This window comes from Pongo abelii, chromosome 2 (assembly GCF_028885655.2).
Source record: "Pongo abelii isolate AG06213 chromosome 2, NHGRI_mPonAbe1-v2.0_pri, whole genome shotgun sequence".
In the NCBI taxonomy this organism is placed as follows: Eukaryota; Metazoa; Chordata; class Mammalia; order Primates; family Hominidae; genus Pongo; species Pongo abelii.
This window is the reverse complement of record NC_085928.1, coordinates 1066113-1079044: the sequence shown is the minus strand read 5'-3', so window position 1 is coordinate 1079044 and position 12932 is coordinate 1066113. Positions and strand designations below refer to the sequence as shown.

General features: G+C 37.6%; 1 protein-coding gene across 5 annotated transcripts in view; it reads left to right on the top strand.

Moving 5' to 3' along the window:
• CRYBG3 (crystallin beta-gamma domain containing 3) overlaps window positions 1-12932 on the top strand; it is a 131622-nt gene that overhangs the window by 60890 nt on the left and 57800 nt on the right. For all 5 annotated transcript variants that reach the window (XM_024244479.3, XM_054551208.2, XM_024244480.3 and 2 more), the window contains 4 exons: window positions 1115-7310; window positions 8981-9025; window positions 9259-9374; window positions 10335-10482. In XM_024244479.3, the coding sequence (XP_024100247.3) occupies window positions 1115-7310; window positions 8981-9025; window positions 9259-9374; window positions 10335-10482 (6505 nt within the window). The remainder of the gene's footprint in view (window positions 1-1114; window positions 7311-8980; window positions 9026-9258; window positions 9375-10334; window positions 10483-12932) is intronic.

Sequence of the window (12932 nt, the reverse complement as noted above, 5' to 3'; positions counted from 1 at the left end):
TCCTTTACTTACTCATTAATTCATGAGAAGGTATTAAGCATATACAACTTGCCAAATCTTGTGTGGAACACTTAAAAACAGAAAGATGATTAGGACACAGTACCTTCCCTCAAATAGCCACCAGGCTAGTGGGGAAAATAAATAAGTGGATAGATCTTTATGATTTAATGTGACAAATGTTGTGCTCTGTGCACCCAGAGATCAAAGACTAACTGTCCATCTTAGTAGTAGAGGGATAGGTTTGCAGTGGAAATTATTTGTGTGCTGAGTCTTAGAGGGCATTAGAGTTTCCTTCTGATGCTGGCATTAAAGGGCAGAGAATGATGTGTGTAATTGGCTACAAGATAGTATGGCATGATGTGAGAACTCGTAGTGGTAGATTCACCAAAGGAAATTGGGTGCTGAGAGCATCAGGATCTTTATACTGGGGTTAGTTTTCTATACTTACTCTAGACATCTTTTTTGATTTTTGCATTTGCCCAAGCAGTTTAATACTCACTATACTAAATGAATATTTGAAGAACTGAACACAGAGAATTTTAATGCAGTTTTGTCATTTATTGAGTTAACAAATACATACTGAGTGCTTGCTGTGGGCTAGACATCTTGCCATCTGTTTTTGTTTAAAACGTTTCCAACTTATGTGCTAAACGTTGCTGTTCAAATTCACATCTAAGAGTAAAGGAATAGAAGGTCATTATGATGCTTTAATGTGGTGGAGAAATCAGTGATGTATCCCTAAACTTGTAGTAATATGAGGCCCAAAGTCAATCTGGTTACCTAGAGTCAGACACTCCTTTGAGATTAGAACTAGGACCCAAGGCTTGGACTCATTCTGTTAACCACAGTCAGAGGTATGTATGTAATCAGGTAAGAAGGAGTAATTCTAAGGAGGTCAAACATTCTTCATGCTGCATTGACATTCAGGTGCTGCTTGTTAAATTTTTATTATTTTTAATAAAGATAAATTTAAAGCATTCTAGGATTTACTCCCCAAATTGGTACATATTAAGGGAAGTAGTGTTTAAAAGATGTACTTTTACCACAGTTGCTGGGATTAGTATTAAGTATTATTAATTATATTTCCTGATACTCTCATGCTTTCTTTTTACAGACAAATCGATGGTAAACCAGAGAAGCCTTCAGTAACATATGCAACATATCGGGGCCCAAGACACATTAGGAAATATTTAAAGCAACAGACGGGCTTGGCAACTGTGAATACCTTGGACAGAGAAAATGGAAGTTCTGACTCTAGTACAAGCAGACATATTGACCCTGGAAGTGAGATTGAGGCTGGGATACTGCCACTGTTGTTATCAGCTAGTACAGACTCATCTATGAAAGGAAATCTACTTGAAGGCCCATTAGAAAACTCTGATTGTAGCAAAACAAGTTTCAACAAAGAAAATTCTTTGACAAATAACCCAGAACTGCAGAATATTGCCTCTTCCAATAATCTTTTAAATAAAAATGCTTGGGGGAGTATTGAGAGAAATAGGTCATCCCCTTCTTCTGTGACTAACTCCAGCTACGATGCAGAATCTGACTCACGGCACCATTTAAGTTGTGAACCGGTTTCTCAGACTAACAGGAATTTGGTATGTTCAGCATTGTTCACAGGAAGTAACCATCGCAAAGTCCCTTGCAGCCCAGATTTTCAGAGAGGAACTACAACAGAAAATACGATAAAAGAAAACAGCACTGTGATGAGTAATAGGACATTGGTGCAAAGAGAGGAGCTTGTTGAGCCTCAGGGCCCTGCTATTTCTGATTTCTCTTGTAGTAAATCTGATGGGAGTGACACTACTGAACAGGAAAGTACAAATTTGCCAAGTCCAAATAAATCAATTAGGCATGAAGATCTGCAGTTGCCAGAGAGTGAGTGTTCTGATAAGCAAACCATAGATAACTCATCAAAGCAAGCTGCCACTCACACCAATGTCATTGCTCTTCAGAGACATGCTGTGACAGACACAGAATTTGTAAATGAAGGAAAGAGATTGTATGCCCAAGACTCACAGAAAAATGTGGCCGTTAGAGAAATCAGGCAAGAAACAGAAAGTGCCTCAGCTGGTGAATCCATAGCTTCAAGTCATGTAAAAGCTCCAGAAGATAAAATTGAGTCATTACCCAAAGATACTGACCAATACTTTGAAACCAAAGCCAACAAGCTTGATTTTAGGTCACATGATAAAATTCCTCATATTAGAATGAATAAAAAAGACCTGGCCTCTTTAAATTACATCAGTGAATCAGCAGTTGTAGCATGCTTAGGAAATGAAAATGCATCTGAGTTGAAATTTGAACTTAATAGAAGTCACATTTTAGAAACTCCTCTTGACTCTGAGAGTCCTCAACAAGCTGAAATATCACCTGATGCTAAAACATCTCTTAGCCTTGACTGTAAAAAACTAAATTTCAATATTTTACCTCCTAGCTTTGTTTCTGGAGTTGGGATGCTGAGCAAGTTGGATATTCCTGATTTAATGAATGAGGGTTCTCCTGTGCCTATTGAAACTGGGAATGTCAACATTGTTGGTATTTCCTATCAGCCTAGTAAGTGTAAAGAGGAAAATGTGAAAAACCATGTTGAGGCTGCAGGCAGGAAGAGTCCTCCTCCTTCCTTTTGCCTTGAATATACATCTGCAATTTTTGAATCCAAAGAAGTTCTTTCTAATAGTGAAAAATGCCAGGTTCTTCTAGATTCTGAAGCCAGTGGCCCTCACTTAACTGGGATGGAGCTACTGAGCTTTGACTCTGGAAACCTCTCTAAGGATTGCAGTTCCATTTTATCTCAAGACCCTAATAGAGTAGAGTTAGTGTCTTCAAACACTAAAGCAAATATGAGCATAATAGAGAAGTCTGATTCTCTTTCCTTGGAAGCCAAAACTGCTAACATTTTATCAAAAGCTGAAATTGATGGTCAGAACAATGTTCTTGTGGAGTCACATTCTGGAAGAGGAAAAACTATATCCTTGTCCAAGGTATCTCTTTCAAAAGTGGATCACAGAAACATTTCTCAGGATAAAATGTCTTCTTTTCCATTGAAAATTACCCGTGTTCCAGAAAAGCCTATTTTATCAGAATTAACCTTTCTAGAAGTTGAACAGGGCAAAAGTTTTCAGTCAATTAATCATAATGAGATAGGAGAGAAATGTTCAGATGCTGGCCTTAAGGAGAGTTGCCAAGCTGAGCTTTCTCCTGCTGCCTCCAAATATGAAGATAAACCAGAACCAGAGGTAGATGCCTTAGGCTCTCCTCCTGCTCTTCTTAAAAGTATTATATCTGGGATTTTACCACCTATTCATGATGAAAAAATCAGTAGGCAAATGGCGCAGAATTGTGAAGCTAACACTTGTATAATTCATCAATCTTTGGATATTTGTGGGACTAAAAAGATTTCTGGTCACTCAGAAATGGCGGAACTCAGCTTAACTAATATTTCCCCTAAATTCCAAGAAACTGGCAGCACAAAAGTAAATTCACCTTTTCTGGATTCTGATTCCAGTTTGGAAAAAAATTTTTCTGCATCTGAGGACTCAAGCTTCCTTAATGTACCTTCTGTGCTGAAATCAGAAAAGAAATCCTCATCTTACAGAAAGAAAGAGAACATCCATTTTTTAAATGGTGGTATTGATAGTGTGTCATGTTCCTCTAGTTACCCTGAAGAAGTTAGCATGATAATAAATTCACATAAGCCCCAAAATAATTTGGATTCTTTACAAGTTACCAAAGATCTCACACATGAAGGTACCTCCGTAACTAACCCGTTGTACCCTAACACCTCTTATTTGGAATTTGAAACATCTATCTCAATTGGGACAGAAGTAACCCCATTTCAGGAACATTTTGGGATTTATACTGGGAAGATATCCATTGATTTCCCAACTGCTGCCCAATTTGACAATCCTGTGGAAGCAGAGACTGGAGCAGTTGCTGGGCCTGCGGCGTCAGTTAACAGCTCAGGCCAACAGTGTTCTGAAGCCTTTGCTGAGCACATAGAAGCCAGGAGAAGAGCACATGACCAACTTTTGGACCTCGAAAGTAGTTTACTCAAAAAGGCCGATACATTGATTGGTGAGATTTTTAATTCTGTCAGGGAAGAACTAAAATTCAAACACACAGTGAGTACCTGCCAGGAGCATATAACCATAGAAGGTATAATGAATCTGGGTACCCTGAAAGAAGACATCTCTGAGAAAAACCCATCAGAAGTGACACTAACAGAAATACAACAGACAGAGGGTTTGGAAGAGCAAGGCATGGAAAACATGTCAGAAGTCAAAGAGAAGCCCTGTGTTTCACCAACAGTTGGTGAGAATAGTCTTCTTGTTGATCCTGATAGTATGAATGTGTCTTGTTTTTTAGAAGATAAAGCTAGGGAATTAGTCAATGAGATTATTTATGTAGCCCAAGAAAAATTGAGAAATGATACTTTTGAAGATATTGAGGATACTTGGGATTCTGAACTTCAGGCTAATACTTCAAAAATTCTGAACAGTGATAGTGTTAAGCCGCATGATGTAGTTAGAGAGTTCTTGGTTTCAGAACAGCCAGTAAATCAAAGCACACAAATTAGTGAAAATAAAGTATTAAGTGAATTCTTCTCCATAAGTAACTTAGCTAGTGGCACAGAGTCAATTAAGGGAGGAGAAATTGTTCTCTACCAAAAATCCCCATTTTCTGGAAATGGATCTGGACTGTCTGATAGTATAAATTTGCAGGAATCAGATACGGTTTTACTAGCTGAAGACATGTCACATAAACGGTTAGATAATAGGGTAAAAACACATTTATTTTGCAGTGAGGACTGTAATGAGACAATGGAAATAGAGAATGTGGATAATAACAAAACTGAGACAGAGGATAGAAGAACTCTTGTATTAAATTTCAAATGGCCTCCACTTGTGAATGATGACATCCATGCACCCGGTACATCTAAAAGCAGTTTGTCTGATAGCCTTGTATGTATATCTGAAAAAAACTTGCCAGGACACAGTAAAAACACACCTCTTGCAATGTCAGAAGTAGGGAAAGTACACAAGAAGGATAATGAAATAAATATAGGGAAAATTAAACTTATACCTTCCACGTTAGAAACAGCGAAAGCAAACAAAAAGGATGCGGAATTGAATATTCTCAAATATGAGGCAGTCCCTCCTGTGATAGAAATGGGAAGAATACATAAAATGGATGCTGAATTGAATGTCACGAAAACTGAGCCAAAAGCTAATGTTTTTAAAATGGGAGAAGTATACCAAATGGATGCCGAGAGCTGTATTGAAACAACTGAGGGATCACCTGTCATTTTAAGAATGGAAAAAGCTTATAAGATGAAGGATACTGAAGGGGATATTGGCAAAATTGAGGTGATACCTATTATGCCAGAAGTGAAAAATATCCACCAAAAGGATGCTGAAGGGGATATTGTAAAGACTGAGATGACACCTGTTACAATAGACATGGAAAATATTTACCAAACGCATGCTGAAGGGGATATTGGCAAGACTGGGATGATACCCTTGTCAGAAGTGGAAAATATCTACCGAAAAGATGGTGAAGGGATTAGTGAAAAGGCTGAAGTGATACCCGTTACATTAGCAATGGAAAATGCTTACCAAAAGGATGCTGAAGGGGATATTGGAAAGGCTGAAGTGAAGCCTGTGAGGTTAGAAATGGAAAATACTTACCCAAAGGATACTGAAAGAGATAGTGGCAAAACTGAGGTGATGCCCATTGCATTAGAGGTAGTAAATACTTACCAAAAAAATGCCGAAGGTTATACCAGGAACACTGAGGGGTCTATGTTGAAAATGGAAGCTACTTACCAAAAGACTGCTGAAGAGGTCATTAAGAATACTGAAATAGTACCGTGTGTGTTAAAAGTGAAGGAAGCACACGAGGCAGCACCTGCCCCATTAGAAATGGAAAAAGCATGCAAGAGAGATGTTAAAGAGACTATTGGAGCAACTGTGTCCACACCCTCTGTGATAGAAATGGAAAAAATACCCCCAGAAGATTGTGGTGAGAATATTGGGAAACACAAAGTGTTACCCACAGTGGTAGACATTGAGAAAATACATGGAACAGGACTAGGATTGACCATTAAACAAATGGGGGCCATGCCTCCTGCATTTGAAAGTAAAACACCACAAGAGTATGCTGAAGGGAGTGTTGAAGAAACAAAGGAAGAGCCCACTGAAATAAAGGAAGGCTTGATAGCATGTGAAAATAGACTTCCTACACATTTCAGGGGATATGAATCCCCTACATTAAGTAAGGATTATGAGGGCTACCCAGCCCCAGCAATGCCAGATTTTCAACCTGGGGATACCACAGGAAGACTAGACAAAAGAATGTCTCTTACTGCAATATATGACAGGAGGAGAGAGACAGATTATAGTGGTGAAAAAGAATATAATTTAGCTTTTGTTTCTCAAGATGAACAAGAAAATTCTTCCTTTACTATATTATACGAAGAACCCCTTCAAGAGGAGGACAAGTATGCTTCTGCAGAAGCAAGACAAACACGGTCTGTCTTGTTTCGTGATACATCCCCTGACAGCATGCCTGTTCTGGCATGTGAAAGGTCTGAGAGTAGAACTGACCTTGTCCATCACTTTGAAAAAGGTACTAAATTAGGTGAGACATTTGATAGTGATAGTTCAGAAATGTTCTTATCAGTGGAGGCCAAAAGGTACAAAATTTATCCTTTAGCGTTGTCTCCCATTTATGAGGATGACAGCTCACAGGAGGACATTCTATCCAGTGAGGTTTCACCTGGTCACCATGGCCCCAGGAAATCAAGAGAGAGTGAAAACCAGTCCTCTTCTGTTTTATCCCTTCTCCAGTCAGTGTCAGAGCGTTTAAAGATGAATTTTGATGAAGATGACAGAGAGGCAGCTGATGAGGAAGAAGAGGAGGAGGCAGCAGTATTGCATAAAGGAGATCTGAGAGCTGGAAGCGGGGAGCATGTTACCTTCCAGTTGCCAGATCCTTCCATCACATTTTACCCTGATGACCAGGAAAGCATTGGAATTTCTAAGAATTCATATGTGATGCCAAATGAACCTACTACCTCCAATCTGCAAGTTGGGCTGTGGCCAGAAAAGACCTCATTTCTCCAGAAATCTGACCTTACTTCTAAACTACATTCTTCTTTAAAGAGTGCTTATCATCAGTATCTGCAGACTTCCCAAAGTCATTCCTCAGAAAAAGGAGCCAGATTTGGTGGAATTTTTCAGGAACCAGTGTCAAAGTATTTCCGTGTTCAAGACAACCCAGGCAGATTGAGCCCATTTATAGAGGTAAGTTATTTTGTTTATTATATTAATAATAGTTATTAAAGCTTTGGGTCATGAAATTATCTAAAGGCTTATTAAGAAAAGTCAATGTTTTGGCCAAGCATGGTGGCTCACACCTGTAATCCTGGCACTTTGGGAGGCCGAGGCAGGTGGATCACGAGGTCAGGAGTTCAAGACCAGCCTGGCCAAGATGGTGAAACCTTGTCTCTACTAAAAATAAAAAAAAAAATCAGCCGGGCATGGTGGTGGGCGCCTGTAATCCTAGCTACTGGGGAGGCTGAGGCAGAGAATGGCTTGAACCTGAGAGGCAGAGGTTGCAGTGAGCCAAGATCTCACCAATGCACTCCAGCCTGGGCGACAGAGTGAGACTCCGTCTCAAACAAACAAAACAAAAAAGAAAATGTTTTGAGGTTGTAGAAGTTGTAAAAAGTTTGTTTCATAAAAATATCAGATTTATTCTTTGGTTGAAATATATCATAACTCATGTATTTTAGCTGGACTACTTAGAAAAAAAAATTGCTTGGTCAGAATTTAAAAAGCATAATACTGAAGCAAGGTTATTTTGAAGTCTTTTGCTAATATTTTTCAAACTAAATTAAGTGACAACATTCCAGATTTCTGAAGGTACTGTATGTGGGAAAATTGTCACTTTGCATTTAGCTTATTAGTTTCATGAAAAATCTTTCTGTTAAGTAAAATTTTTAAGTATTTGACAGCAGCTTCTCACTACAACAACTCATGTTGTTGTTAATGCAATGCAGGGCAGTGAGCAACCTAAATCAAACAAAAGAACTGAAAACATTATAGCTGGAAAATGTTTTAAATTCAATTACAGTTTTCTTTGATTTAGAAATATTTAAATATTTAATGTAGAATGCTTATTAAATATGGGACTTTCCTTTCTGGCATTTCCAAGATCATGGTACTTTCAAGATAAAGATACAGGATGTCCAAGGCCTGTATCTTTGCCTTAAACAATCTTCATGGCAAATAGTAATACTCAAAGACCAACCAAAACCTTGCAAAGCAAAGTCATCTTAAAAGAAATGATAGGATTTGAAGAAATATTTCTTTCATGGATCTCCACTGCCTACCAAATCAAGTGGTACCTCTTAACTCTGCATTATAAGGCCCCCAAGTTCTGTTTTGCCAACCTTGTCTCCCCACACTCTGGGTGCACACTCTGTGTTTCCTACCAGTACACTTTTCCCCAGGATAGTTCTCTTCCTAGAATTTCTTTATTCACTATCCCATCACAACCTGCCACATTTTCCACTCACTGAAATATTTTTTTTCAAGATCCCTCAATACCACTTCCTCAGAAAAGCCTCTTTGAACCTCTGTATGCCCTCACCTCCATGCTGGTGCCATTTCCATAACCTAGTGTTTTCCTTGTATTTTACCTGTGAATGTAACTTAGTCCCCTGGCTTAGAAGAGCTATGCAAATATGATCATCTGTTTACCCATTCTAAGCTATGTACTTCTTGAGGGCAGAGACAATGTGTTAATTTCCTATATATTTGTATTTATATCACTTGTATCTAGAGAAGCACCTCGCTCATAATGATCACTAAATATGTGATAAATCAGATACATGACTGCTAAGAAAATGAATTATGCATCTTTTCACCGATGTTTCTTAAAGCTTACTTTTCCACTTTTATTATTTCAGAATGTTGACAAACAAACTCTGAGATGTAACCCAAGACCTGGGAAGGTAAGGATAACTTTCTCAAACTAAGATAAAGGTTAAACATTAGGTAACTTTCAGGCTTGAGGAATTTAATATAAGTGACTTAGAAAATGATTTTATTCAAGGATTTAACATCTAAAGTAACATTTGCTTTTGTATATTTAGGATATTTATTTCTATGTTCTAGGACATTTTAGAATTTAAAATACATTCTAAAAATTAGTTATTGTAACTACTTACTATTTACTGTGTTGCAGATGGTTATCTATGATCTCCATGAAAGTAAATATAAACAAGAAGTCTACTGTAATATTCCTGATGCTACGTCATGGTCTTTTCCAAATGGAGTTCTAATAAAAGTTGTAAGGGGCTGGTAAGAAGTCTCTTAAAATTTTATAGCATATTTTCTTAAATGTGTCTTCTTGCTGTTAATGCTTTTTTTTCTGTTTTTTATTGAAGTCATATTCTCCTTCCTCTACTTTTCGACAGAAGATTTTGAAACATTAGTGTGTTATAACTTAATTGTTCTCTTTATTTACTATGGCATAAAATACAATCTGTTTTTAGTGCTTAAGCCAGTAAGTTGCAAGACCTAATCTATATAATCAATACCATTCTGTAACTGCATTATTAGCAGGATAGATTTGGCAAGTTTGGGTGAATGCTTCAGTTGAATGAAGCATAGCTTTGAAAATGAGTTCAGAATTTGTGGGATGCTGAGGAATGTGAAGGCCACATAGTTAAAGTTGTTTGTATAGCTGACTTGCTCAAGAAGTGAAGGAATCTTTGTATGTTCTAAAAATGAGGGGCAACCCCATCTATTTATTATGGACCATGACCCATGGACATGCTGGAGCCAGAATTTATCTGTCCAGTGTTTAGGCTACCCAGGTCAGCCTTCATGTCTTAAATCATATGGTGTAATCTCGTCTTCATATAATAAAATGGGACATGTGTCCTGTGTTATTCAGCAACAAGAAAATTAGAAGTATAATTCGGAATTGTTGCACTATTGTTTTTTATGCAACTGTATAGTTTTGTATAGACCACATCTATAAAGAGCATACATACATAAATATAGACATAGAAATATATTGTGGTACTATGTTCAGAAAGTATTTTTATTTCCAAGGTATATGCACTTTTATTTTTTCTTTACTATTCGCCTGTACTTAAATTAGCATATATCATTGTTTCAAAAAATAGGGTTATATGCTAATAGCGGAAGATATCCCAGCTTAAAAAATTTAAGTAGTCAAAATGGTCTGTGACTTATATGCCTCATTTCTTAGAAAATTAAATATAACTCATCATTGCATTTCTCTTTGTTTAGCTGGATTTTATATGAGAAACCACATTTCCGAGGTCAGAAATGTGTGCTAGAAGAAGGGGAAAAGGTGTTAAATCGTGACTGGATTCTTCAGAACAGAAGGCATCCACAAAGAAACTTTATATTGGGTTCTCTCAAACGTGTCTTAAAGGTAACAACTGTAGATTTTTCTATTTTTTATTTGATTTTATTTGTCATATAGTAAACCTGTGCTATGGCCTGGCAGTGTTTACAAATCATTGCTAATTTTTGTGCTGTTATTAATCTTCATTATCATATTGATAATCTTTTGAATTTATGCAAATAGAGTGAATGGCAGTTAAAAATATTAACCAGAGGTAATCTAGTTTATAAAATGTTACATGGGCCGGGCGTGGTGGCTCACGCCTGTAATCCCAGCACTTTGGGAGGCTGAGGCGGGCAGATGACCTAAGATTGGGAGTTCGAGACCATCCTGGCCAACATGGTGAAACCCTGTCTCTACTAAAAATACAAAAATTAGCCGGGCGTGGTGGTGCAAGTCTGTAATCCCAGCTACTCTGGAGGCTGAGGCACAAGAATCACTTGAACCCAGGACACGGAGGTTGCAGTCAATCAGGATCGCGCCACTGCACTCCAGCCTGGGTGACAGAGTGAGATTCAGTCTCAAAAAATAATAATAAACATATAAAATGTTACATGATGTACTATATATATTTTTTACAGGATTATACTATTGCTATTAAAATATGCTAATAGGAATAGTATTCTCCTATTATAATAGTATACTATACACTATACTATAATAGTATACTACTATATTAGTATACTACTGTAATAGTATACTACCACTCCTACTGTGATACTCCTAGTAGTATATAATAGTATAGTATTGGCTGGGCACTGTGGTTCACACCTGTAATCCCAGCACTTTGGGAGGCTGAGGTGGGTGGATCACTTGAGGTCGGGAGTTTCAGACCAGACTGGCCAACATGTTGAAACCCTGTCTCTACTAAAAATACAAAAATTAACTAGATGTGATGGTGGGCAGCTATAATCCTAGCTTCCCAGGAGGCTGAGGCAGGAGAATCACTTGAACCTGGAGGGCAGAGGTTGCAGTGAGCTGAGATCATGCCACTGCACTCCAGCCTGGGCGACAGAGCAAGACTCTGTCTCATAATTAATAATAATAATAATAATAGCATCACAGTATTACAGAATACTCCTAATTAGTATACAGTGTTCCTAATTAGAAGTATACTATTCAGGAATCTTAGAGATTCCTTATTGATTTCCAGATATATCTTTTTCTAGTGTAGATTGCTACTACTTAGTATAGACATGTGTGTGCATGCATGTGTGTGTGTTAGGGGAAATAAGGGAGGATTGGAATAGGAAGGGAAGGTATTTTTTATTTTTCTGCTTAGAAAATATTAATACTAAGATGAGAAGGGTCTTCCAATATAATAAAATATTTTGTAAGAAGTTCTGTGGTAGTATAGAGGAGGGGTTAATTAGTGATAAGGACATCTCAGATAAGGACAGAATTCTCCTCACATGTATTCTTAAGATTTCCTTCATAATATGTGATACAATACTCATGTGACAGTAATGGATATATATATAGTTTTCAAGTTATGGATTCATTTATATACATAAAAAGTATAAATTGAGATGAACACTATCATGATGACTTGGATTGTTATTAAACTCTTGACAGTGGTCTATAGCATTCAGAGAAATTAAATATAGCCTACAGAAAAACTCAAGTTATAAAGGTGTCTGCACATATTTTATGTGAATCAATACTGTCTTCAAAACTGTAAGCAAACCTATATTTAACAATATTTGTGTCTGCTTTTGAGCCAATACTGTAGTGTGCACAGGGAATAGAAATACAAGTGAGATATGGTTCCTTACTTCAGGTTGCTTAAAGACTGGGGGAGAGCAGCTGAGTCACATGATTATATGATGTGAGAAGCATTCTCCAGGGCCCTCTGGGCACACAGAAGAAACAACTCACCTTTGGGAAGAGGTGTGTCACCTGGAGGAGGTGGCACCTGTTTGGAATGTTGCAAGGACTAACAGTAGTTAAGCAGTCTGGGAGATATGAGGGAGTTCCTGGCAGAGCCACTTTTGTCAGATACAGAGGTGAGCTTTGGTGGCCTAGTATACTGCAGGGAGATTAAGATGGCTGAAGTGGAGAGAGCAATGTCCATTTTCATTGAAAGATTTAACTGCAGTCAGTTTAGTTCTGCAGATAACCATTTGAGTGCTCACTCGATTAACTCAACTAGAAATTCCTTGAAAAAAATGACTAGTTAGTTCGTAACTGGACTCTTCTAAGATTTCTATCGCTTGTGGTTTTGTACTTTCTCTGTGAAATCAGGCACTATGCCAAGGCCTAGTGGGAAAAAAACGAGTAATATATGGCAAACAGCCACCTCTTTCACCTCCCCCAAAATCAAACAATAAAATCAAACAGATTTAATCTGGTGAGCATAGATATTTGAATGGATATTTGCACGTCCACTATTTGCTTAGAATATATTATAAGAAAGAGTAAGTCAGGCTTGTACTTTTTCTTCCAGTGTTTGTTCTCGGAATCATTTTTTTTTTAGT